Here is a 26,816-nt window from a genome sequence, read left to right on the forward strand (position 1 = left end):
AAATTTATCCGTTTCCGACGTGCTTGAGCTCTGCATGTATAACGTCCGAGTTGTAGTCGTGATGGACGACGTGCTCGTTTTCTTACACACAGCTCAGTCAACACACCGACAGCATCCGCATCGCCCGTAACAAGAAACATTTGTACCAAGAGTAGCGCGGAGTATCTGCTCACAACCGGTTATAAATACTGGTCATTATCAAAGGTTTATACACCCCCACAAGATGCGCTCTCCACCAATAGGAATAGTGAAACTGTCTGAGGTATTTATTAATACTTTTTTATGCTTGCTGTTAGCAGCTCAATGAAATTTGGCCCTGAAGGTTTACTAGGGTTTACTGTTTATAAGAAACAGGAATTTCTGAGTGTAACGTCGGTTGATTGAAAACGATGTTTATTTCTGAGTTCTTTCTTTATTCTTTCAACTTCTCCAACATACAATTGTCTTATCCTTTGCCATGCACCATTCAACTTCTCCAACATACAATTGTCTTATCCTTTGCCATGCACCATTCAACTTCTCCAACATACAATTGTCTTATCCTTTGCCATGCACCATTCAACTTCTCCAACATACAATTGTCTTATCCTTTGCCATGCACCATTCAACTTCTCCAACATACAATTGTCTTATCCTTTGCCATGCACCATTCAACTACTCCAACATACAATTGTCTTATCCTTTGCCATGCACCATTCAACTTCTCCAACATACAATTGTCTTATCCTTTGCCATGCACCATTCAACTTCTCCAACATACAATTGTCTTATCCTTTGCCATGCACCATTCAACTTCTCCAACATACAATTGTCTTATCCTTTGCCATGCACCATTCAACTTCTCCAACATACAATTGTCTTATCCTTTGCCATGCACCATTCAACTTCTCCAACATACAATTGTCTTATCCTTTGCCATGCACCATTCAACTTCTCCAACATACAATTGTCTTATCCTTTGCCATGCACCATTCAACTTCTCCAACATACAATTGTCTTATCCTTTGCCATGCACCATTCAACTTCTCCAACATACAATTGTCTTATCCTTTGCCATGCACCATTCAACTTCTCCAACATACAATTGTCTTATCCTTTGCCATGCACCATTCAACTTCTCCAACATACAATTGTCTTATCCTTTGCCATGCACCATTCAACTTCTCCAACATACAATTGTCTTATCCTTTGCCATGCACCATTCAACCGCTTTGCTTCTCCAACATACAATTGTCTTATCCTTTGCCATGCACCATTCAACCGCTTTTCTTCTCCAACATACAATTGTCTTATCCTTTGCCATGCACCATTCAACTTCTCCAACATACAATTGTCTTATCCTTTGCCATGCACCATTCAACTGCTTTGCATGTCAACTAGGGTCAAAAACACAGAAAACAAATAAACAATATTTGTCTAACAACCTCAAAACACCTTTAACAACAAATCCGGGAAAAACTTGGAATTTCCTAAACTGGCCACGAAATGGCGCTGTAACCTACAGCTCAACTAAAGTTATAAAAAACAGGCCCTACTATTTACCAAGCACACCTGACATGAAAATAACTACTTACAATTAACCCATTACAGGAAACCCTCCCCAAAACTTAGGAATAAACTGGGAAGAGAACCCATAAAAAGTCCTGAGTCCACCTAGCCTAACGTACCCAAAATGCTCCCGTAATAGCATGACAGTGACCTAGATTACACAAAAGTACGAATCTATCCCAAAATAAACGTACCCCATTTAACCCTCAAGAATTACCACTCAAATCACCAATAATTACAGCAAAACCAACAATGATAAATTAGCAATGCCTAAAATGTCCTCTTACCGCTGGTACTGTTTGGGATCCAGGGTCCTCCAAGACTAAACAGAAATGATAATTTTCTACTCCAAAAACTGACTTGTTGCGATTGTCTAGATCTATGATTCCGAGTGGCGTTGCTACGCATAGCGCCCTCAATTGTCAAAATTATTAAACTAATCCAACTCGCAACACTGAGGATGTTTTGTATTGCAAAGGTTTTCTTTATAGTGACGGAGGGACAGTTACCGGTAAGATATTTAATATTTTAAATGATACTTGGCAGGCCAGCAAATTATTTTGGACTAGAGCATTCGAGTTTCAATTGAGGACCATATTGTAGCCATGTGTGCACATCTCACTGGAGCAATGTCAAACAACTTTCTCATGACTCTCGGCCAATCGGGAAGATGTTTTAATATTTCATATCTCAAACCATTACCAACAGCCCTTTCAATGTACATGCCTAATTGTAAACAGGGCTAAAATTTTATGCTGGACCAGAGGCCCGAGGCCAGTGATTTTAGCGTCCGACTAGTAAACTCATGACTGGGAAAACCAACGGTCTTGTGTTTTTTAATTCAATAATAAAACCACTCTGTGTAATATCTATAACCAAAACCAAGTGATGTCAAAATACTGACTTTTAATTTGATAAACAACTTTCAATTCTAGTACCCATGAGATCAATATTCTCTTAAAGGCCTACAGTGCTCGACCTGATGCTTCAAATAAAATCAGAACAAGCATTTTGAGCAACAAGCCCTGTGGATATTCCCCAAAATTTAAATTTCCCTTTTTAAATCCATGTCACTGGTGTGCAATGACACTAGACTTGCGCAACAGTCTTCCTTCAAATTATTACTACCTGCACTTAAATGAGTGTTTTTCAGCAATTCTAAATTATCTTGCTTTTATGATGTTGTATTTTGTTGTTTCAGGTGATCCATTCCTTTATCATTCCTACTTTATAGCTGTCTGCATCCCTTATCAGAGGTTTCTATCTCCCCTGGACCTAATCACCTACGGACGCCTTGCTACTAACGTCAAGAAAACAGTCATAATATGTTCAATTAATGGCGATGATGATGCTGTCTACACATCACTACAATGGACTGGACTCAGCTGAAACTCTCGCTTTGTTGACACAACCAAAGTATACCATTTAATTGATCCAAAATTTGACTTTATGTTTTACAAAATTTACAATGAAATTTTTTGTGTTTGTCCATTCAACTTATTATTAACACACACACATATTGAACAGATAATTATTTTAGAGGCAACTTTTAAAATTGTGTAAAAGTGACAGTTATACTTTAAAAACTGTGTAAAAAATGATCAGATTTCAGTAAGTAGGATTCATCAATATGTACACTTAATTACGAAAATGTATTAAAATTGTCTGGATCACATGCAATCCCTTTTTTCTTGTCATGTACAAAATGCATAAGCCATGAGGACATTTATATACCTCGTTACAAATGGTTTTTATCATGTATTAAATGCTCTTTTTTCTCAACAACAACAATAATAATAATAATATTCTATTTATACGTAGCGCTTTATACACCATGTCTCAAAGCGCTTCCAACATTATTACCCTGATCACTGGGCCATTTCATTCCTTAAAGACACTGGACACTATTGGTAATTGTCAAAGACCAGTCTACATGTATGAAAGAAAAAAAACGCCCTTGTCACACAAAGATATGTGCTTGATTTTGAGACCTCAAAATTCTAACTTTTTTCTCAAAAACTACGCTACTTCAGATGGAGCCGTTTCTCACAATGTTTTCTACTATCAACCTCTCCCCATTACCCGTTACCAAGTAAGGTTTTATGCTAATAATTATGTTGAGTAATTCCCAATAGTGTCCAATGCCTTTAAACCATCTCAGCTCCCTGGGCGTACATGTATACAGCCTGTGCTGTCAAATATGTAGCACACTAAGCTAAATCAATCACAAGAACCATCTCTGCCCACATAGGTACCCTTTTACCCCTGGGTGGAGAGAAGCAATTATAGTAAAATGTCTTGCTCAGGGACACAAGTGTCACGACCAGGATTGGAACCCACACTCTGCTGAACAGAAGCACCAGAGCTTGAGTTTGGTGCTCTTATCCACTCGGCCACGACACCCCACATACTGTACATTTATTTTAACCTAAAAGGTTTTTGTAAAGATCTACATGTAGGTACTCCAATATACATTATGCTGTACTGGAGGGTATTTTTTTAACCATGTTACGAAGGAAGTAACACATAAAATTGGCAACATTGTAACTAGCTTTAGGATCCGTGTCCATGGTCCAATTTCATAAAGCCTGCAAGCACAAAAACTGGCTAAGCACAGAAAAGTATTGCTTAATAGATATAGGTTACCAGCCAAAACTGTTTTAAAAAGATTACACAGACCTGTAAACACATTATCATGGTGTATATTGCCAATTTGAACACAAAGCATTGATATACAATCCACAAAGTGGGCCAATAAGGTACGTTAACAATTCAAATCAACTGGGCCCAATTTCATGGCTCTGCTTATCGCTGAATTCTGCGATTACTATCACCATGTCTCTGCATGCACGGCAAGCACCAAAGTTCTGCACAAAAAATATTGGTGGAATGTTTTAAAAAGTACTCAATACAAGTAAAACAATCAACGTCGCCTAGTTAGTAAGGGCAAGGCATCGTCTCCTAAGGGAAATATTGTTTGTAGTGGAACATTTCCGCCGGCATTTTGGCAATTATCAGGGAAAAGGAGGACTTTGTGAAGGATCAGTCCGATGAATTCCCAAGACAAACAGAGCCCACTGCCGCCTTATCATTATCACAGTCCTGTAGGAGTATGTTTGTTTGTACCAGCTCAACTCAAGAACACTGTACAATGTTTGGATCGCCCAACTATAGTTGGAACTTTGACTCCTCGGTCACTGGAATTATGACAGTGACATTGATTGAGATGTACATGTAGATAACCACAATAAGTTGGGCTTCTAAAAAGGATTTTTGATCTGCTCAAGTTTCTCTTTGCTTGCATTTTTGCTCATAAAAGGTTATAGGGTCATTCCGTGTCAAATCAACCAGCTTTCAGAAAAGTTCCCAGGTGACCCCCTCAGATTTTGATGAAACTTCATCAGATTGGATGCGGCTCAAATGAACACAGTATACAAGAAAGCCAAGTCATACTCCATGTCGTTTTCGAGATATGACCCATTAAAATTTGGTCGAGGCGGCCATTTTGTGCTCGCGGGAGACTTAAAAAGTGATTGTTGTGATGATTTCCGACTTTGAAAGCTCATAATTTAGTTATTGTACCAGGTAGAGAGCTCAAATTTGGTATTCCATCTTACTTCTTGCCAAATTTCATGAATCTGCACTCAATTTAAGAGTATCTCCTTTAATTGTCTAGTTATGGTTACCTAAAGTAGGCACTTTAATCAGCCGAAAATGTTTTTTTGTGATAATTGGGGACACCCTGTGCCCACATGAGGGGTCAAATGAATCCTATATTCCCTAGGTATTAACTATGGGTGCATGTCTATACCCATAGGCAATTATAAGCTCACCAATGCATTAATTTAGAAATAGCATGGGCCCAAAGTTGGTTCCAGCCAGAAAAAGGTCAAAAAGACACCGCCTGTCTTGACCCCGGTTGACCCCACGATCAATTAAAACATTTGAAATTGACACCAGTTAAACATTATATGTATTATATCTACTTTACACCAAATTTCAGCTTTGGCACTCAACTCCTTCATGGTGTGGTGGCAATTTGAATATTATATGTTTTTGGCACATTTTAATGTAATATCATTCCGTATACAATGTACATGCATGTACACATGTACAATACATGGTATGTTTGAAGCTTGTGTAACTTATTTTTCTGGCTAGCAAAAAGTAACATCAATGCATTGGCATTTGTGGTGTCTGCGTGATACACAAGTACATATTTTGTTAGAGAAAGTAGTGTTTGCATGTGATACACATTAGAAAAGTATTGTTCTAAAAAAGTAGTGTATGGAAAGTAATACCAGCGTTTATGCAAATGAGGTGACCATGTGATTGGAAAGTTTAACCAGCATAAACATGTATATAGCATGGAGGAAACAAAGGGGACTGGGGTTGGGTTAAAACCAGAGAAGAATATGACAGACAGTGAGTGTTAAGTACTGGCAGATTTTATTTGTCTTGTGTGGTTTGATCCATGTTTCAAGTGGGGTATGGTTCCAATATTTTGTGTGTTATGGGAGATTTTTGCAGCACTTTGAGGTACCTGCCTTAAATTATTTATTGCAGTTGAAAACATGCATCATCAACCCATTTCTAAAAACAATAACACAAATAAACTTACTTTTTTGCTAGCCAGAAAAAATAAGTTACACAAGCTTCAAACATATATTACCATGTATTGTACATGTGTACATGTACATGTATACATTAAAAATGTGCCAAAAACATAATATTCAAATTGCCACCACACCATGAAGGAGTTGAGTGCCAAAGCTGAAATTTGGTTTATAAGTAGATATATATATGTTTTACTGGTATCAATTTCAAAAAATGAATCAATTGATCGCGGGGTCAACCGGGGTCAAGACGGGCGGGGTCTTTTTGACCTTTTTCTGACTGGAACCAACTTTGGGCCCATTCTATTTCTGAATTAATGCATTGGTGAGCTTATAATTGCTTATGGATAAAGACATGCACCCATAGATAATACCTAGGGACTATAGGATTCATTTGACCCCTCATGTGGGCCGGCACAGGGTGACCCCAATTATCACAAAAAACATTTTCGGCCATTTATGGGTGACCATAACTAGAAAATTTGAGGAGATACATTTAAATTGAGTGCAGATTCATGAAATTTGACAAAAAGTAAGATGGAATACCAAGTTTGAGCTGTCTACCTGGTACAAAATCTAAATTATGAGTTTTCAAAGTGGGAAATTATCACAAAAATCACATGTCGCGTCTGGGCGCGCACAAAATGGCCGCCTCGACCAAATTTCAATGGGTCATATCTCAAAAACGACATGGAGTATGACTTAGCTTTTTGTTATGTGTTCATTTGAGCCACATTCAATCATTCTGATGATGTTTCATCAAAATCTGAGGGGGTCACCTTGGGACCACTGGTTGATTTGACATAGAATGACCCTATAGATACACAGTATTCTAATATGGATGAGAAATTGGAGGCTCTAATCTAAATACAAACTTTTTTTTATGTCAACCCTGCATGCCAAAACCTTAGAAAAAATTAACTGTTTCTCCTTCATGTACACAGTAGAACCACCATTAGTTTAGTGTTGTAGTTGTGATTGCTAGTTCCCCAAGGAACACAGATATCTTGATCCCAACTACAGTTGGCCCATTCAAACTGTAACACTGGAGTCGGGACTGGTCCCAACTACAGTTGGGACAACTCTAAAGTTGGAACGGAACATGTTTACATTCATCATGATGCGTTATCTAATCGAGACAATCTACGAAGACTCTTCTTACTCTTGCCACTGCTGATCCCATTTGGTTTCATGGCGGTGTTTTTACATCTAAGTGCCTCACATGGTGACCCTCTGTGGTCTTTCCCTCTGCAGTTTGTACAGAACACATAGCCACATTGTACACACTCTGCTGATTTGTTGTGTAGTGTGAGTTTAGCTGGTGATAAGCATGAGCCTTTTGCGCACTTGATGAAAGACTCATCAGCTAAAAGAGATTCTGCTTTCTGGTATGGGAAAACAAACGAAGAAAAAACTATAGGTACATGTACAATAAACATAGGGAGACTTTGTAGCACAATCATAGTGTAAATAAGGGAATCAATGTGTGGTGTGGTTCTTGATAATTTTATCGAGACGAAGTCGAGGTAAATTATAAAAAACCAGGCCTCGGCGGGTTTAAACCACTAGTTCATAAATACCCCAGACAGTTTTGCTACTCCTATTGGTTGAGAGCGCGGCACGTGGCGGTGTTTAAACGGCTGATAAAGACACAGCTAGAGCTGTTTAATGGGTCATTCCATGTCAAATCAACCAGTGGTCCCAAGGTGACCCCCCTCAGATTTTGATGAAACTTCATCAGAATGATTGGATGAGCTCAAATGTATCTCCTTTAATTTTCTAGTTATGGTCACCCAAAGTAGGCACTTTAATCAGCCGAAAATGTTTTTTGTGATAAATGGGGTCACCCTGTGCCCACATGAGGGGTCAAATGAAACCTATATTCCCTAGTTATTATCTATGGGTGCATGTCTATATCCATAAGCAATTATAAGCTCACCAATGCATTCATTTAGAAATAGCATGGACCCAAAGTTGGTTCCTGCCAGAAAAAGGTCAAAAAGACCCCGCCCGTCTTGACCCCGGTTGACCCCGCGATCACGTGAAACATTTTTTTAACATTGACACCAGTTAAACATTACATATTATATCTACTTATACACCAATTTTCAGCTTTGGCACTCAACTCCTTCATGGTGTGGTGGCAATTTGAATATTATTTGTTTTTGGCACATTTTAATGTAATCATACAGTATAATGTACATGTACATTCATGTACACATGTACAATACATAGTAATATATGTTTGAAGCTTATGTACATGTAACTGTTTTTTTTCTGGCTAACAAAAAAGTAAGTTTATTTGTGTTATTGTTTTTAGAAATGGGTTGATGATGCATGTTTTCAACTGCAATAAATAATTTAAGCAGGTACCTCAAAGTGCTGCAAAAATCTCCCGTTTACACAAAATATTGGAACCATACCCCAGTATGGAACCATACCCCAGTATGGAACCATACCCCAGTATGGAACCATACCCCAGTATGGAACCATACCCCAGTATGGAACCATACCCCAGTATGGAACCATACCCCAGTATGGAACCATACCCCAGTATGGAACCATACCCCAGTATGGAACCATACCCCAGTATACCGTGTGTAGTTTCACTTGAAACATGGATCAAACCACACAATACAAATAAAATATGCCAGTACTTAACACTCACTGTCTGTCATGATCTTCTCTGGTTTTTACCCAACCCCAGTCCCCTTTGTTTCCTCAATGCTATATATACATGTTTATGCTGGTTAAACTTTCCAATCACATGGTCACCTCATTTGCATAAACGCTGGTATTACTTTCCATACACTACTTTTTTAGAACAATACTTTTCTAATGTGTATCACATGCAAACACTACTTTCTCAAACAAAATATGTACTTGTGTATCACACAGACACCACAAATGCCAATGCATTGATGTTACTTTTTGCTAGCCAGAAAAAATAAGTTACACAAGCTTCAAACATTTATTACCATGTATTGTATGTGTACATGAATGTACATGTGTATGTATACTGTATGATATTACATTAAAATGTGCCAACATACAATATTATTCAAATTGACACCACACCATGAAGGAGTTGAGTGCCAAAGCTTAAAATTTGTATTATTAAGTAGATATAATATAGGCCCCTATATGTTTAACTGGTATCAATTTCAATAAATGTTTCAATTGATCACAGGGTCAACCGGGGTCAAGACGGGCGGGGTCTTTTTGACCTTTTTCTGGCTGGAACCAACTTTGGGTCCATGCTATTTCTGAATGAATACATTGGTAAGCTTATAATTGCCTATGGGTATAGACATGCACCCATAGATAATAACTAGGGAATATAGGTTTCATTTGACCCCTCATGTGGGCACAGGGTGACCCCAATTATCACAAAAACATTTTCGGCTGATTAAAGTGCCTACTTTAGGTGACCATAACTAGAAAATTAAAGGAGATACTCTTAAATTGAGTGCAGATTCATGAAATTTGGCAAGAAGTAAGATGGAATACCAAATTTGAGCTCTCTACCTGGTACTATAACTAAATTCACAAAAATCACGCGCGCACAAAATGGCCGCCTCGACCAAATTTTAATGGATCATATCTCGAAAACGACATGGAGTATGACTTAGCTTTTTTGTATGTGTTCATTTGAGCCACATCCAATCATTCTGATGAAGTTTCATCAAAATCTGAGAGGGTCACCTTGGAACTTTTCTGAAAACTGGTTGATTTGACACAGAATGACCCTAATATCAGCTGGCTTCGCGTGTTGGGCGCACAAGCTGTGTACTCCAACTTAACATACGCGGAACGTAGCTATTAGTAACATCGCGTAATGTGTGTGTAGCTATTAGTAACATCGCGTTATATGTGTGTAGCTATTAGTAACATCGCGTTATGTGTGTGTAGCTATTAGTAACATCGCGTTATGTGCGTGTAGCTATTAGTAACATCGCGTTAGGTGCGTGTAGCTATTAGTAACATCGCGTTATGTGTGTGAAGCTATTAGTAACATCGCGTTATGTGTGTGTAGCTATTAGTAACATCGCGTTATGTGTGTGAAGCTATTAGTAACATCGCGTTATGTGTGTGTAGCTATTAGTAACATCGCGTTATGTGCGTGTAGCTATTAGTAACATCGCGTTATGTGCGTGTAGCTATTAGTAACATCGCGTTATGTGTGTGAAGCTATTAGTAACATCGCGTTATGTGTGTGAAGCTATTAGTAACATCGCGTTATGTGTGTGTAGCTATTAGTAACATCGCGTTATGTGCGTGTAGCTATTAGTAACATCGCGTTATGTGCGTGTAGCTATTAGTAACATCGCGTTATGTGTGTGAAGCTATTAGTAACATCGCGTTATGTGCGTGAAGCTATTAGTAACATCGCGTTATGTGCGTGTAGCTATTAGTAACATCGCGTTATGTGCGTGTAGCTATTAGTAACATCGCGTTATGTGTGTGAAGCTATTAGTAACATCGCGTAATGTGTGTGTAGCTATTAGTAACATCGCGTTATGTGTTTGAAGCTATTAGTAACATCGCGTTATGTGTGTGAAGCTATTAGTAACGTCGCGTTATGTGTGTGAAGCTATTAGTAACATCGCGTTATGTGTGTGAAGCTATTAGTAACATCGCGTTATGTGTGTGTAGCTATTAGTAACATCACGTTATGTGTGTGAAGCTATTAGTAACATCGCGTTATGTGCGTGTAGCTATTAGTAACATCGCGTTATGTGTGTGTAGCTATTAGTAACATCGCGTTATGTGTGTGAAGCTATTAGTAACATCGCGTTATGTGTGTGTAGCTATTAGTAACATCGAGTAATGTTTGTGCACACGCACATATTCACACCACCACCCGACGCAAGTTAATGTACGCCAATTTAAGTTATGCAGAATGCTATTCATAGCTATTATTGACAGCGCGTAAAATGTTAGTACACGTGTGTATACACACCGACCGACGTGCAAAAACATTTTTACCAACGTTATTGAAAATTTACAAACTTCGAAAAAATTTGCAATCGAAACAGTGTCACACTGTCTATACATGTTAAATTATTGACGCTTTTAACATAAGGGCATTTATGAACAAAAATAAGAGAGTACAGTGACTCGTTCTTAAACGGCCGTTTAAAGCCTTGGAGGGTCGTGGCCTATCACACGGCCATGACCCTTTCCGATTTTAAATGGATGTTTAAGAACTCATCGCCTACTCTTTTATTCCCTTATTGAAAACCAATTAAACACACTTTGATTCCCATTCATAAATACCTTTTCGGTGAAAAAATCATATCTTTTTGGTCAAAAAGTAAAATCAATGCAAAAAATATAATTGTTAAATGATTTCTTTCAACACAACACCCCTCCAGCTACGAAATGGTAAAGCCCTACGTCGCCCTCGGGTGAACAACTCCTTATAAGGGAATGCTGTGCGTGTATCGCGTGATGTGGCACAACTGTTTCAGGCGTTGCTTTCGACCAATAGGAATGAAGAAACTGTCTTAAAAGAATAGGTGCAAGGTCACGTGTCACGCCCATGAATTAACACTTTTTACTGGTCATAAGCAAAGGTTTATACACACCCACGTGACGCGCTCTCCACCAATAGGAATAGCGAAACTGTCTGAGGTATTTATGAATACTATTTTAAAGAGCTTGCTTTGCTATTAAAGCCATTGGACCCTTTCTGTAAACAGTATTGTCCAAAGGCCCACACTTTGTGTATCACAACTTATATAAAATAACAAACCTCTGAAAATTTCTATAGTCAACTGGTTATCGGGTTCGAGAGAAAATAACAGGAAAACCCACCCTTGTTTCTGCACGTTTCGTCGTGTCATGTGTTTTACAAATAAATCCGTAATTCTCGATATAGAGAATTGATAATTGTTTTAATGTTTTCTCAAAAAATAAAGCATTTCATGGAATAATATTATAACTTTTCAAGAGAAGTCTTTCACCATTACCTTCTGTAAACCCTGTAAGTTGTTTGTAAATCTGTGAACTTTTTTTTCTGTTCCGAAAGTGCATTTAATGGCTTTAAAGGGAAGGTACACGTTTGGTAAGTACTCAAAAATAATATTTAAACTTAAAACCTGACTTGGTAATAAGCATTGGAGAGCTGTTGATAGCATAAAACATTGTGGGAATTGACTCCCTCTGACGTAACGTAGTTTTTTGAGAAAGAGGTAAGTTCTCACTAAAATAATAAAAGACTTCTAGCTATCTAAAAGCACACAAGTTTGTCCAACAAGGGTGTTTCTTCCTTTCATAATTTTCTTGCAACTTCGATGACCAATGGGAGACTTTTTGAGAGCTCTGCCACTAGAGGGCAGCAGACCTACCAGGCAAGGGTGCACAACTCCTATAGTAAACAATGGTAAATGCTAAAAGTTCAAAAATACTCAACAAATATTTAGAAGTCTCTCAGCCTCTTGAAAATTAAATCAGATACATTGTCATACAACTAAACTTCAGATTTCTTCTCAATTTTTGGTAGGTCAGCATTTTGGGATTTTTGCTAATTACCCTAGAAGAAACGCTCCCAAAAACTCATGCACACCGCTTGTTTTCCTTGGGGAACTCGTGTCCAGTACGTCCTGTTCCAGAACAGTTTGGTTTATGCTGGCAATGTGTTATGAAAAACAAAATACAGTTTGGCTAAATCTAAAATACAAAATCAAAAACACGCAAAACACAAGGTATTTGCTGTCAGTGACCGTCACTCATGCGTCTCCTATTCCTAAGTTGTTGACATTACATGGTGAAGAGCGCCCTCTCTTGGTGATTGGCAGATAGTCCAAAGTTTCCCATTGAGCCCAAATTTTCACAGGCTTAATATTTTATGGTTATGATGGGACACACCAAGTGAGAAGACTGGTCTTTGACAATTACCAAACGTGTACCTTCCCTTTAACTGCAAAAAGCATTTTAATTCAAATTAATGTTTTATTGAAATGAAAAATCACAACATAAACTCTTTTATGGGAACTGTATATAGGGGCTGTCACCCCTTCACACATGTACAGTCAACCCGCAGGTCACTAATTTCCTTTTGTGATTTATCTGTAGAGTATGCATCGTTTTGGGTGCGTGACCTCTGTGTGAGTATTAATTAGTCATAAGGGCTTATGGAATTCGGTCATTTTCAGCCGTTTCTGAAAAGTCTCAACCAAAACAATGTACCATTAATTTGAAACGAAGAGCTCATCTGTTGTTATAAAAAAAATCGGTGCAACTCAAATTTTAAAAAGAGAAATTTGTATATAAAAAATGGCTTCAAAAACAGAGAAAACAAGTCACAAAAACCTGGCAAATTTTCCCGTAATGAATGTCGGCAACAGTCCCCAATTAGTTTGTATGGATAGATTATTTCATACTCTACCTGGAAATGTTAAACGCGAGACCGAATCGTACCTAGTCCAGCCAGGATACAGCGATTTCAACCATTAATCCAAAACTCCCATTACGAAAAATCAACTACAGTATTAGACAGCATGGTTTTCCTGTACAGGTGAAGCAATTTTTTACGTACAAATTTTTCTTTTAAAATTTGAGTTGCACCGATTTGTTTTCATACAAAACGACAGGTGTGCTCTTCATTTCAATGTACTTCTACATTGTTTCTTTCAATTCTTTTCAGATAAGGCCGAAAAAGACTGAATTTCCGAAGTCCTTCGGACTAATTATATATTCAAACCGAGGTCACGCATGAAAAATCCTGCCAACTCGTGCAGATAAATCACAAAGGAAACTTATTATATGGAGTGACCTGCAGGTTGACTACATAGAGGTGCCCACCCCATCCCTGCTACCTTCAAACTCTACATTCAATCATTGTTGATGCCTTATGTTTGGTAACTGTCAAAGACCAGTCTTCTCACTTCGTGTATCCCAACATATAAGCATAAAATAACAAGCCTGTGAAAATTTGAGCTAAATTGGTCATCGAAGTTGTGGGAAAATGATGAGAGACACAACACCCTTGTTGGACGAATTTATGTGCTTTCAGATAGGAATAAAAGACTTCTGATTTTAGTGAGAAATGATCTCTTTCTCAAAATCTATGCTACTTCTAAGCAAGAAATGATCGAGGTACCAGTCAAAGCAATGGTAACTGTATGTTTTTTGATAAGAAACATTATTGTTGTGCTTAGCAATTGTGTGTGTGCTTAAAGTAATGTCTGTCGATGTCAGTTATTTTTAATAACCGATTAAAGTCATTATACACTTTCGGTAAACAGTATTGTCCAAGTCCCACACTTCGTGTATCACAACTTATATATAAAATAACAAACCTGTGAAAATTAAGGTTCAATCGGTCATCGGAGTCTGGAAAAAAATAACGGGAAACCCATACGTGTGTCCGCGCGTTTCGCCGTGTTATGGCATGTGTTTAAAATAAATCCTAATTCTCGCTAACAAGAATTTATATTGTTTTAATGTTTTCTCAAAAAGTAAAGCATTTCATGGAACAATATTTCAAGAGAAGTCTTTCACCATTACCTTCTGTAAACCCTGTAAATTATTTGTAAACCTGTGAACTTTTTTCTTTTTTTTTGTATCGAAAGTGTATAATGGCTTCAATCGAAAATTTAATATTCAGTATGAGTATACTCGATAAATGAAGTTTTTTACTTGTGCAAGATTAAGCCTGATAACTGTTCCTAAATATACTGAAGACTGGCAGTTTAATGGGTTCATATTAACTGGTTTTAGGCTTGAGGAGCGGGACGGCTTATTTTGATCCCGCTCTGCTATTTTTTATTCTTTAATTTTTACCAAGGAAGACAAGACGTGATTATCATTGCCATAAGGTGAAGAGAACGCCCGCGCTGACTCCCTGCATTTTTATGAGGCATGCTCGGCTTCCGGTAGTTTTCGTTGCCACTGTGTTTACACACAATGGTCTGGCTCTGTAGTGTTTTTATTGTTAAATGTATAAGGGGATGCAGGGGGAACCAGAAGCTTAAAAGGTCCCATTATGCCGCAAGGACACAATTCTCCTTGTACAGCCGTACCTTGTACACTATTTTTTTGCTCAGTCTGGCTCTGTAGTATTTTCATTGCTCGTTGCACAGGTAATTTCTCACTAAAAGCACACAAGAGTGTTTTTTCTTTCATTATTAGCTCGCAACTTCGATGACCAATTTAGCTCAAATGTTCACAGGCTTGTTATTTTATGCTTATAAATGTTGGGATACACCATCTTTGATAATTACCAACGTGTACCTTCCCTTTAAAGGTTTAATGAGTATAGACTAACCTTTACAAATATGCCATACTTGCTACTACTGCTTCTTGTGGTCGGTGTGCTTGATGCTTGTGGTTTTCCAAGTTTTTGGACTTTACCAAGTGGAGTTGATGAACTAACTGTCTGTCTTGGACAGCTTTGCTTTGGATTGTTTTCCTAAAAAAAAAAAAAAAAAAATGATTTAAAGGCAGTGGACACTGATTGGTAGTTACTCAAAATAATTATTAGCATAAAACCTTACTTGGTAACAAGTAATGGGGAGCTGTTGATGGTATAAAATATTGTGAAGTAACATAGTTTTCGAGAAGGAAGTAATTTCCAAGAATTTGATTTTGAGACCTCGGAATTAGATTTTGAGGTCTTGAAACCAAGCATATGAAAGCACACAACTTTGTGTGACACAGGTGTTTTTTCTTTTATTTTTATCTCGCAACTTCGATGTCCAACTGAGCTCAAATTTTCACAGGTTTGTTGCGTATGCACGTGTTGAGATACACCAAGTGAGAAGACTGGTCTTTGACAATTACCAATAGTGTCCAGTGTCTTTGATATAATTGTCAGTGGTTTTGTTGACTCCTTATCTGCACAATTGTTTAAATCTTTAAAAATGCTAACACCAAAACTCCCCACAAAGATTGTTTTCTTTTTGAACCTGCAAATTTATTGAATGGTTGTTGGTATTTATAACACATTGTACCAGTCAGTACCAAGTTTAGCCCTCTATTAAAGTCCTATATGAGGCCCATTTCAGAGTCCTATATGAGGCTCATTTCAGAGTCCTATATGAGGCTCATTTCCAGGGCGGTAATTTGTCTTAATTGAAATCTCACTGCATTGTTCCTGGGAATGCCAATGCGAAGTGAGTTTTGACGTCACATGGCTTTTTCGCTGAGTATTTTGTGACGAAAACAAAAAGAAGGCATTTGCAGCAAGTATGAATCAGGCTTTAGTTGGTTGAAAACAGTATTGGTATCTGATTCTTCACAGTACTGATTCTTGAGCTTACTTCTAAACATCATGTTTGGATAGAAACTACACAAATTTAATCAACAGATGCATTCAGATATATATTTCCTGGTTGATTTGAGAATGTTTTGGGCTAGGGGACCTACTTTGTGAGGAATCAAACAATAGACCCTGTTGATTGGCAAACACCATAGAGTTGTGCACTAAGCAGACGCGCAATCGCGTGTGCGTCACGCACACATTAGCCGTGTAGAAAACAGCGCGATGTTCCCTCATCTTGCCAACCAAAACGTTAGTGCGCACGCGCTATGTGCAATTTACATATATTCCATGGTAAGGGTCTGTTGATTCATAAGTTCTGTTCACGAAGGTATACAATTGCCTCAACATCCACAAGTGAGTTTCAATGTTTTAACAAACAAAAGTGCAGATTTATTGGAGCCCCAAGAACACTGTACAGTAACCACACTGCCACTTTTCAATGTCGCTTATTATCTGAAGCGGGTGATGTACATCCAAACCCAGGCCCAAGACCAACATGCCCGCTCTGTGAGAAAACAGTACGCACGAATCAGAAATCCCTTCAATGTGAGGAATGCACTGAACACTTTCACATCAAATGCATTCCCATTACGATTGAATGTTACCATAGACTTTTAAACATTGATGGAGTAGCTTCATGGACTTGTTATAATGTGTGCTCTACCAACATTGGACTTATCATTAGAGTCGTCGGTTTTATCTGAAACACTCGGAAACGATATAACCATCGGTACATCATCAAATCCAAGTGGTATAACGGGTATACTGTACAACGCTCGAAGTGTTAAAAATAAACTGATAGAACTTCAAGGAGTAGTCACCTCTCAGAACATCGATGTTATTGGAATAACTGAAACATGGCTGACACCTGATGTTCCGAACTCTGCAATCCTTCAGGACTTTGTCATTGCTCGCAAAGATCGCGGCTCCAGGGGAGGGGGTGTGCTCCTTGCCATGAAACCTGAACTTGATCCTCAACCGTTTCCCTTAAACAATGAAGTTGCTGTGAGTACTCAACTCGAAAGTGTATGGATGACATGTAACATTAGTGCAGAAAGCTGGCTTGTAGGTATGGTTTATCGACCACCAACTGATACCAACTTCACTGAGAAATTTGATGAATTACTCTGGAGTTTGCCCTTGGATAGCTTCTCTGGCCATATAATCATCGGTGACTTTAATATAGATTGGAATTTTGAAAAGAACAATTCTAAGCTGTTTGCTGATTTACAACATATCAGTGATTCAAATGGTCTACATCCACTGGTGAAGGAACAAACTCGCCATAGTTCAACGCTAGACTTGCTTTTTACATCAAGACCTGATCGCGTTCTTGATGTTGATGTGGTGAATGGCCTAGGAAACTCTGATCATGCTGCCGTCTCTTTTAAAATTGCTGGTCAACCTGGACGACTTAAAAAGCTTCTGCGCACATGCTTCATATCCGCTGTTCCCTGGAACTCCTTCATTAGCCAGGATATTGATGCATCTTGATCATCTTTTCTTGATGTGTTTACAGCATGCATCAAAGACAGTGTTCCATCTCGTAAACAAAAGAAACAAACCAAGTCGTGGATCACACCAGAGATTTGAAAACTCATCACACTGAAAAACGGACTTTTTCGTCGTGCAAAAAAGACCGGATGTGACAACCTCTGGACGAGATATAAATCCTTCCGCAATAAACTCAGCAACTCAATTAAACTTGCTCATGCAAATCACATAAATAAGTTACTTCAGTCTAAAGATGGGAAGAAACACTTCTGGTCATTCATCAGGGCACGCCGAGTTGAGCCTGAAGTAAGGTCCTTTAATGTAGACGGACATGAATGTAGGGATACTTCTCGCATTGCTGATGCCTTCAACGTCCATTTTCAAAGTTTTTTTCACACGATCTTTAGACCATGAAAACTCCACCATCACTTCTCCTGTCTTACAAATTCCTGGTTTGAATTCTGTAAGTGTCAACAGTCATCAGGTTCTCAGCAGGATCAACAAAATGACCCGTGGTAAAGCTGTTGGTCCAGACCTGGTATCTGTGGATATGTTGAAACTCTGCCCAGAGGAAATCGCACCAGTTCTGGCTAGTATATTCAATCTTTCTTTGAGCACTGGAAGATTAACACTTGGATGGAAGCAAGCAAACATTGTACCTATCTTCAAAAAGGGTAATAAAATGGAACTAAACAACTATCGTCCAATTGCACTGACGTCGATTATCTCCAAACTTCTTGAGAGCATCGTCTGCGAAAGTCTCCGGGATCACATGAATAGTTACGGTTTATGGACCAACTCGCAACACGGTTTTCGACCTGGTTTTTCATGTGACACCCTCCTTCTAAACTGCACAACAGAATGGCTCCAAACCTTGGACAAGACAAACTCTAGAGTTGATATTATTTCTTTGGACTATAGCAGAGCCTTTGATAGTCTCTGTCATCAGACTTTGTTAAAAAAACTTGATCTCACTTATGGTATTTCCGGACATCTCTTAGCATGGACCAAATCCTTTCTATGTGATCGATTTCAAAGAGTGGTATTTGGGGGACATTCTGCAGACTGGATACCAGTGGAGTCTGGAATTCCTCAAGGTTCAGTTTTGGGCCCACTTCTTTTCAGCGTCTACGTTAATGACCTACATCTTCATGTAAATTCCTCCATTGGTCAGTTTGCAGATGACACCTTCATATACCACTCTGTGAATTCGCAGGATCATGAAACAGTTAAATTACAAAATGATCTTGATAACCTTGTAAGTTGGTCTCAAAAGAATGCTCTGACCTTGAATATTTTCAAATGTAAGGTTTTATCTTTGAACCGTAGCAGATCTCGAACTAAACCTACCTACTATGTGCAGGGCCAGTCTCTAGAAACAGTTGACAATCTAAAATTGCTTGGAGTTACATTGTCTTATAATATGTCTTGGGATATGCATGTTCAAAACACAGTTTCTAAGTGCAATAGATTACTTGGTTTTATCCGCAGTGTAGCTGGTCATTCATCACTTGAAGCTCTCTTGCAATTGTATAAGTCTCTGGTTTTGCCTGTTTTAGACTATTGCACTCCAATTTGGAATCCATACTTACAAAAAAATATTGCGGCTGTCGAAAAAATTCAACGGAAAGCCACGAGAATGATCCTTAAACAGAGATGCCAAGATGAACCTTATGAGTCTAGACTTGCTCGCTTAAATTTATTTCCTCTTAGTAAACGTCGAGAGTATCAAAGCCTATGTTTGATTTCTAAATTGCTTATTAATGGTCAAAGTGACAGTGTTCCCATCCTAAGTTTAATTACCATCAACAGCAGGCATACTGACAAGCTTTGTTTTAACCATTTATCATTCAAGAAAACTTCTACCAAAAACAGCTGCATTTTCTCTTTTCCAACTAAGTGGTCTGCTCTACCCAATGATGTTAAAAACTCTCTGCTCACTGCTAATTTCAATATTTTTAAAGGGAAACTAAAAGTTGCGGTTTATTCCCGATAGTTCCTTTTCTGGCAGTTTTGTAAACTGATGTTTTTTATCTTGTCAGTTTTTATTGTTGTCTTGCATCCATGTTTTGTTTGTTTGTTTGTTTGTTTGTTAACCTGGTTATTATGTGTAATTGTTTGTCTCTTGTCCTTCCAGGTTGGACTGACACACCTCTTGGTGACAGTGCAGGCACTTTTGTCAGTCCTGGCAAACCTGGATTGTTGATGTCTTTTTGTTGTCCTCTGTCGTGTAGTACTTTGTCTTCTCTTTTACTGCCTGTCCTCCTTTTTTATATCTTGATGTATCTCCCTTTTTAATGTTTTCCAATCCAGATGTTTATATTTATATAGGCCTATTTAATGTTTTTAAGAGCTTTATCCTTTACGTATAAATTTTTTGTATTTTTGTATTTTTATGTGAATTGCCCAAAATAAATAATAATAATACAAAAATAATAATAATAACAATGTAAGCCTACTTGAGTTTACTGATTATTGTTCAAGTTGAGGTTATTCTGGATGAAGTATCCTACCTTGTAGTTTTCTCTTGCTTGTTTTTTTTGCTGAAGGAGTTCCCTTTTCTTAGAAGCGGTTTCTTTGTTTCCTTCACAAATTGCTCTCCATTCTTGATTCACTCCACTAAATCTGAAAGTAATGATAAAGAATGCAATCAAGCTTTCTCTGGAAGTCTTTAGTTCTTACTTTAGGCTATATTTAGTCCAAATACTTTAGTTTAATTTATTTCAATGTGATGTAGGCCTGGAATTTCATCTATTGAACATGTTGAAAGGGCAAGGCCATTTTCATTTTGCAAAGGGCACTTCCACTGGAAGTTCTTTGAGTCAATGGAGGCCATGACCTGCAATTATGTGGGATCTTCAAATGCTACTCCAGATGGACACAAATTTATTTCTGTTTGTTTACCACTCTTGTCTTTATAAAAAAAACCCACCAAAAACAATTAATTTCAACCCAGTACACATTATTTTCAGATTTATGTAGCAATTGAAGACACTGGTAACAATCACTATTGCTCATTGAGTAGCAATTGAAGACACTGGTAACAATCACTATTGCTCATTGAGTAGCAATTGAAGACACTGGTAACAATCACTATTGCTCATTGAGTAGCAATTGAAGACACTGGTAACAATCACTATTGCTCATTGAGTAGCAATTGAAGACACTGGTAACAATCACTATTGCTCATTGAGTAGCAATTGAAGACACTGGTAACAATCACTATTGCTCATTGAGTAGCAATTGAAGACACTGGTAACAATCACTATTGCTCATTTAAGTGCAAGATCAAATAAATTTACAGCATAAATACAGAGACTTTACTGTGCGTTGTGTTCTCGGATCCGTGTTCTCTGTGTGAATATTTCTTACAGAGAAGGCTGCATTCATGCACCATCTCTATAAAGAAATGTAACAATCCACCTCTTAAAAAACTTGCGGTTTGTTGTTCCATTTCTTTCTTTAATGTAAATCAAAATCTGTGATCTAAGAGGTCTAGCAAGGTCGCAGGTATTTTTTTCTATCCTCATTATTTATCAATTAATGACTTGGGTGTTGCACGACAGTACTGTCTGCATTTGAACCAATTTCATTTGTCTATTGTGATTAAACTCTGGCTTCTAAGCATGTTGTTACAGCCAGGGTCCAATTTCATGGTGCAGCTTACCAAAGCACTTATTTGATTGTTCCCTCTAGTTATAAAGCCTTGTTGACACTTCTTGCGAATGCGAAGCTAACTTTGACGTCACTTTGCTGTTTTCGCAGCAAATGTTTCGCAGGAGTTAAACTCACTACAACTGTTGCGAATTATTTGTTGTGAATTTGTGACTTCAAAATTTTGTAGCGCATTTTCAGGAGGTAGGAGCCGGGCTTTATAAGGCAGTGGACGCTATTGGTAATTACTTAAAATAATTTTGAGCATAAAAACTTACTTGGTAACGTGTAATGGAGAGCTTTGCTAAGAAATTGTGATTCAGTAACTAGACGACAATATTATAGGACAAAAACACAATGTCCACAGATTTACACTAAACTTACACAGTTTGAAGATAATGATAGTAGAAAGCTTCCCTGTAAATACTACGAGCTGAGGTGCTGTAGTATTGGGGAAATGAGTAAAACAATGTCATGAAAATAATTTTCGTTTCATGAGACAAAAATTATTTTAATCATTTCCAAACGTATTTTCATGACATTGTTTTACTCATTTCTCAAAAACTACAGCACCTCAGTAAGTAAGATTTGAAGGGAAGCTTTCCACTATCATTATCTTCAAACCCTGTAAGTTTAATGTAAATCTATGGACATTTTGAAAAAGTACCCAAATCCTTTTTTGAAGCAGTGTCATGAAATTGAGCCCGAGTCAAAAGTAATAACCAAACAATGCACTAAAATCTTTGACAAAGTAAGTTTAAAAATAAAGTAGCAATTTGAAAGCTGGCAATACCTAACTAGATCTTCGGCTGTTAAGTTAGAAAAGATCTTGTCCATGAGAGCAGGTTCATGGCTTTTCAAACCAGATACAATATCCAGTTGTTCTTGCCCTGCTGGGTGTTGGCTTTCACTGTGGTTACTACAGTCATCAAAGTCTTGAAATCCATTGTGGCATGATGTATTATGTCTACTTGCATGACATGTACTCTTCATACTATCTGATTCTGTATTTATTTTGATTGGAGGTGATTGTAGACCCAATGATGACATTGTAAGTAGTGAGCCATATCCAGACTCTGCCATGTCTGCAGCCATTTCGTCATGGAAGGATTCATTAAGTATCCTCATATCATCGGGATTGTTCTTAACACCAGAGTTGGAAAGTGTTTTACTTTGGAGATGTTTTTTCACAATTTGATTTGTGGCACCGAAACCACAATGCACCGTGTAGTTATTTGAATTACTTTGAGGATGCTTTCCAGCGTCACATGTATCATCTTTTGATGCTTCTGCTTCCTTGTCCTGGGGTCGTATAAATCTCTCACATTCATGAATGACGTGGGTACCATCTTGTTCATCACATGCTGAGCATAGTAGACTTGTGCTTAAATCAGACATTTCGATTCTCTGTTTCTCCTGAGTGACTTTGTTGTGGTTCTCCAAAATGTTGCATCTCATTTTCTCTCCTTTGCAGCTTTGAAAGTTGTACCTACATTTGTTGAAATCTTAATCATCATCACATGTTACTACTACACTACTGTACTACTAGTCTGTGTTAGTGAAGAGTGTGTCCATGTCACCATTTGCTTAGAACTTGAAGTCTTTTGAAGTTTACTAATTTCAACCAGCTTGTAGAAGATGTCAACACTCAAACATTGTGTCAAACAAGATTTGAAGATGCATGGTCATTGACCTTCGTACGCGTATAAATCATGGGCACAGCACAGCTCAAATAAATAACGCAAGAAACGGCAAAACATCAACAAGTTCGAGTAGAAATTCCAGAAATAACACGCCTTTAAACTTTGTGTCAATTTTTTTATCACACACGCTGATACTGACATAAACTGTGTAACTCTGGAAGAGATCGTGCTTTCTAATATTCGTAATTTATGGACGATTGCTCTGGGAATTGTGAAAGCATACCAAGTGAAAAAACCCAACCGAAACCGTGATGAGCAGCGCAAAGATCTGAATTTCGCGCGATTTAACCACAATGCTTTGTAGCCGGAAGTTATTTTGTTGACCTTTGCACTATGCGGTGCGTTGCTTGCTGTATGCTTGCCACACTACTGCTGCACGCCTCGATCCCCAAAAGATCGACTACAATGCTTTTTATATTACGGCGTTTTATAATCTGGTAACGAGTTGAGCAAAATACGACTTGACAATCTCCCACATGTTTTTTTTGTAAACTGGGACCCTCTGCCTCTGTAAACCTAAAGAGCGTCAAATTTTCACTGAAGTTGCGTCGATGTCCAAACTGTGAGTGAATTGTGAAAAGGTATATCATGTATTGTTCGTTTCCATCGATAATCACCGTTCAACTTCAATAATGAGATGTATTTTATTTCACAGAACTTTGAAATGAATGGCATGGATGATGATGATTTGTTGAAGAATGGATTTACTTTTTTTAGTCAGTTAGTTGCGCTAACATAATGGAACGTATCCTGGTGTTATGTGTTTTCAGTAGGATAACAGGAAAATTGTTCACAATTAACAACTGAATGTTTTTTTTCAAATCATCTATCAAATTTTTTTCACAATAACACTTACTACACTTCATGGTGTGTTGACATTTTTCAAGTTGTAGTTTTACGTTGCGAGAGACAGTCCGCCATTTTATTTACAGTGCTTAAATTAAAGACAGTGAACACAAATGGTAATTGTCAAAGACTAGTCTTCACAGTTGGTGTATCTCAACATATGCATAAAATAACAAGCCTGTGAAAATTTGAGCTCAATCGGTCGTCGAATTTGCGAGATAATGAAAGAAGAAAAAACCCTTCCCTTGTGTCACGAAGTTGTGTGCTTTCTGTAGTTGCGATAATTGTAACCCTCCATCCTCCCGACGGTCGGAGACCGGAGGGTTACGACACAAGACTGATATTATCGGTGTAACTAGCAGTTTTGACCAGTTTTTGCCAGACTCGTGATCAGATTCGTCCTTTTTTTCCACTTTCCAAAATCATGACAGACATTCTAAACACATGGAGTTGATCTTTATTGTATGACCCAACCAAACACGCATCTGCGCACTCGGTGCGGGGGATCGGTGCTTACACACACAGGCGGTGAGTTTGCAAGCTGGAATGGCCGATACGCATACGACAGCCATGGCTCGTCCAGATGCGAGTTTGGTTGGGTCACGCTGATTCGTTGTTGCCAAGCAAGTGCGACGTTCAAAATCACTAGTTGGCCCCGCTATGGATTATGGAAATATTCGGTCAGTCTTTTGGTAAGTTTTTGTCGTTTTTTCTGCCAAATATTTTCATGATGTTGTTCCAGGATGTTGAAGGGTTCCAGATGACGTTGTCATACAATAAAGATCAACTCCATGTGTTTAGAATGTCTGTCATGATTTTGGAAAGTGGAAAAAAAGGACGAATCTGATCACGAGTCTGGCAAAAACTGGTCAAAACTGCTAGTTACACCGATAATATCAGTCTTGTGTCGTAACCCTCCGGTCTCCGACCGTCGGGAGGATGGAGGGTTACGATTATCGCAACTATGCTTTCTGATGCTTGGTTTTGAGACCTCAAATTCTAAACTTGAGGTCTCGAAATCAAATTCGTGGAAAATTACTTCTTTCTCGATCAAGTAAGGTTTTATGATGATAATTATTTTGAGTAATTACCAATAGTGTCCACTGCCTTTAAATGCACGACATGGAGCAATGTCATATGTTTTCACACCTTTCATTGGTTGGTATTTTATTGTATATTAAGAAGCTAGTACATTATGGCTACTATATTAGAATTCAGAAAATCATAAGGTATGAAAGTAAAACACCCACCCCCCTTGAAGCACACACACTTCATAACATGTAACAATCCGTTTTCCCCCATTTCAGACCAGTAATGTTTGGTTTCAGGAGATAAGAAACCAATCTATGATAGTTTCTCTTTAATGTAGACCTTAAGCTTGGGCAATATCACGATATTATCGAATATCGCGATATTAATTTGGAAACGGTTTCGATATCGGATGGATTTCGTTTTAATCGAAATATCGATATATTGCGATATATCGCGATAATCGCAATATTGATTAAAAATCGCGATGTATTTGCTAGCTGAGACATCTTGCACCCCATAGGTTTGGAGTAAAACCAGAAGAATACGTCATTAGAACACCTCTCTTAAGCTATGACTGTCTCTTCTACAACTTTCACTTGGAGTTTGAAGACTGATGATGTCAAATTTCATTAATCTCGATTATATCGAAAATATCGCGATATATTGTCGGCGATATCGTGAATAAAATAAATCGATATCGCCCAAGCTTAGTAGACCTAATATTTATTACACTTATCTGAATTGGATAACTGTCCATATGGCGCCACCACTTTTTCACTCATTTTTACAAAAAAGGATATATCAATCAGGTAAATTTGATACTATATTATTTTATTTCGAATGAAAAAGTGGTGGTGCCATACGGAAACTTTTCCTCTGAATTCATGACAGTATGCAGTTAATAAAAAAAAATGTTTTTGTCATTTTCACTTAAAATATTTAAATTTTTTCCACATAGTGGCACACCATAGAATCCCATAGTAACCACCTCACGTGATCCATCTAGTGACTAAAGCAGAAGAGAATGAAACTCAATCTAGCAGATAGTAATTTTGTTTTGAACTTTCGAGGTTGGATGATGTTTCTTTGACTCATTTGAATGTTGGCATAATAATGCACTAGTGATTTGTACAAAAAATCAATCATGTTATAAATGTTTGAGCATAACCAACGACAGGAAACTTTATTCTCAGCATGATTTTAAGCCTGATGAAAAATGCAGACCGTGAGTAAACTGCATAGCTTCTGTCACTGGTGCAGCTTGCACAAGCACGCGGTAAACGGGAATCAAAGTTGGGGTTCAAAAACATATGAGGGTCGATAATGTATGACGCTACGATAGCCCTCCTGCCGATGCCGACGGGAGGAGATGGAGGGTTGCGAAGCTTACTCGAGTGAAAAAGGTGAAATAGTTTAGTCAACAGATTTGCTCAATTTTTACCACTTTCAAAAATCATGACACAAATTCTAGGAACACTAACTTAATCCTCAATGTCCGTTTAATAAATAACACTAGTCCAAAACACAATTGAGAAAATATTTTGGGGAAAAAAGGACAACATTCACAAATTTCCCAGGTTCTATTTTAAACCTGGCGCATCGCCATTTTGTGACTTCCCGATATGTTCAACGCTTTATTTGTTGGTCACCAAG

At 38.0% G+C, this 26,816-nt stretch overlaps 2 protein-coding genes across 2 annotated transcripts in view; one reads left to right on the forward strand and one right to left on the reverse strand.

Annotated features, from left to right (window-relative positions):
- Positions 1 to 3,375, forward strand: part of LOC117301041 (tRNA-splicing endonuclease subunit Sen34-like) — a 36,024-nt gene extending 32,649 nt beyond the window's left edge. The window contains exon 7 of the mRNA XM_033784925.1: positions 2,750 to 3,375. Coding sequence (XP_033640816.1) covers positions 2,750 to 2,937 — 188 coding nt within the window. The 3' untranslated portion in view covers positions 2,938 to 3,375. The remainder of the gene's footprint in view (positions 1 to 2,749) is intronic.
- Positions 3,376 to 6,907: 3,532 nt separating this feature from the next.
- Positions 6,908 to 23,530, reverse strand: LOC117300796 (F-box only protein 43-like). Its single transcript, XM_033784603.1, has 4 exons — positions 22,376 to 23,530; positions 20,442 to 20,553; positions 15,439 to 15,582; positions 6,908 to 7,549 (listed from the first exon to the last, which is right to left on the reverse strand). The coding sequence occupies exons 1-4, from the start codon at positions 23,038 to 23,040 to the stop codon at positions 7,280 to 7,282; spliced, it is 1,191 nt and encodes a 396-aa protein (XP_033640494.1). The 5' UTR covers positions 23,041 to 23,530; the 3' UTR covers positions 6,908 to 7,279.
- Positions 23,531 to 26,816: the final 3,286 nt, after the last annotated feature.

The sequence above is a fragment of the Asterias rubens genome, chromosome 16, assembly GCF_902459465.1.
Source record: "Asterias rubens chromosome 16, eAstRub1.3, whole genome shotgun sequence".
NCBI lineage: Eukaryota > Metazoa > Echinodermata > Asteroidea > Forcipulatida > Asteriidae > Asterias > Asterias rubens.

What these genes read in the sequence shown, in the direction of transcription:
- LOC117300796 (XM_033784603.1), bottom strand. Translation starts at nt 23,040, where the DNA reads ATGAGATGCAACATTTTGGAGAACCACAACAAAGTCACTCAGGAGAAA. An exon ending in AAGCAAGAGAAAACTACAAG is followed by an intron (nt 15,583 to 20,441) that starts GTAGGATACTTC and finishes TTTTTTTTTTAG; the next exon opens with GAAAACAATCCAAAGCAAAG. An exon ending in AGTATGGCATATTTGTAAAG is followed by an intron (nt 7,550 to 15,438) that starts GTTAGTCTATAC and finishes TTCCCATACCAG; the next exon opens with AAAGCAGAATCTCTTTTAGC.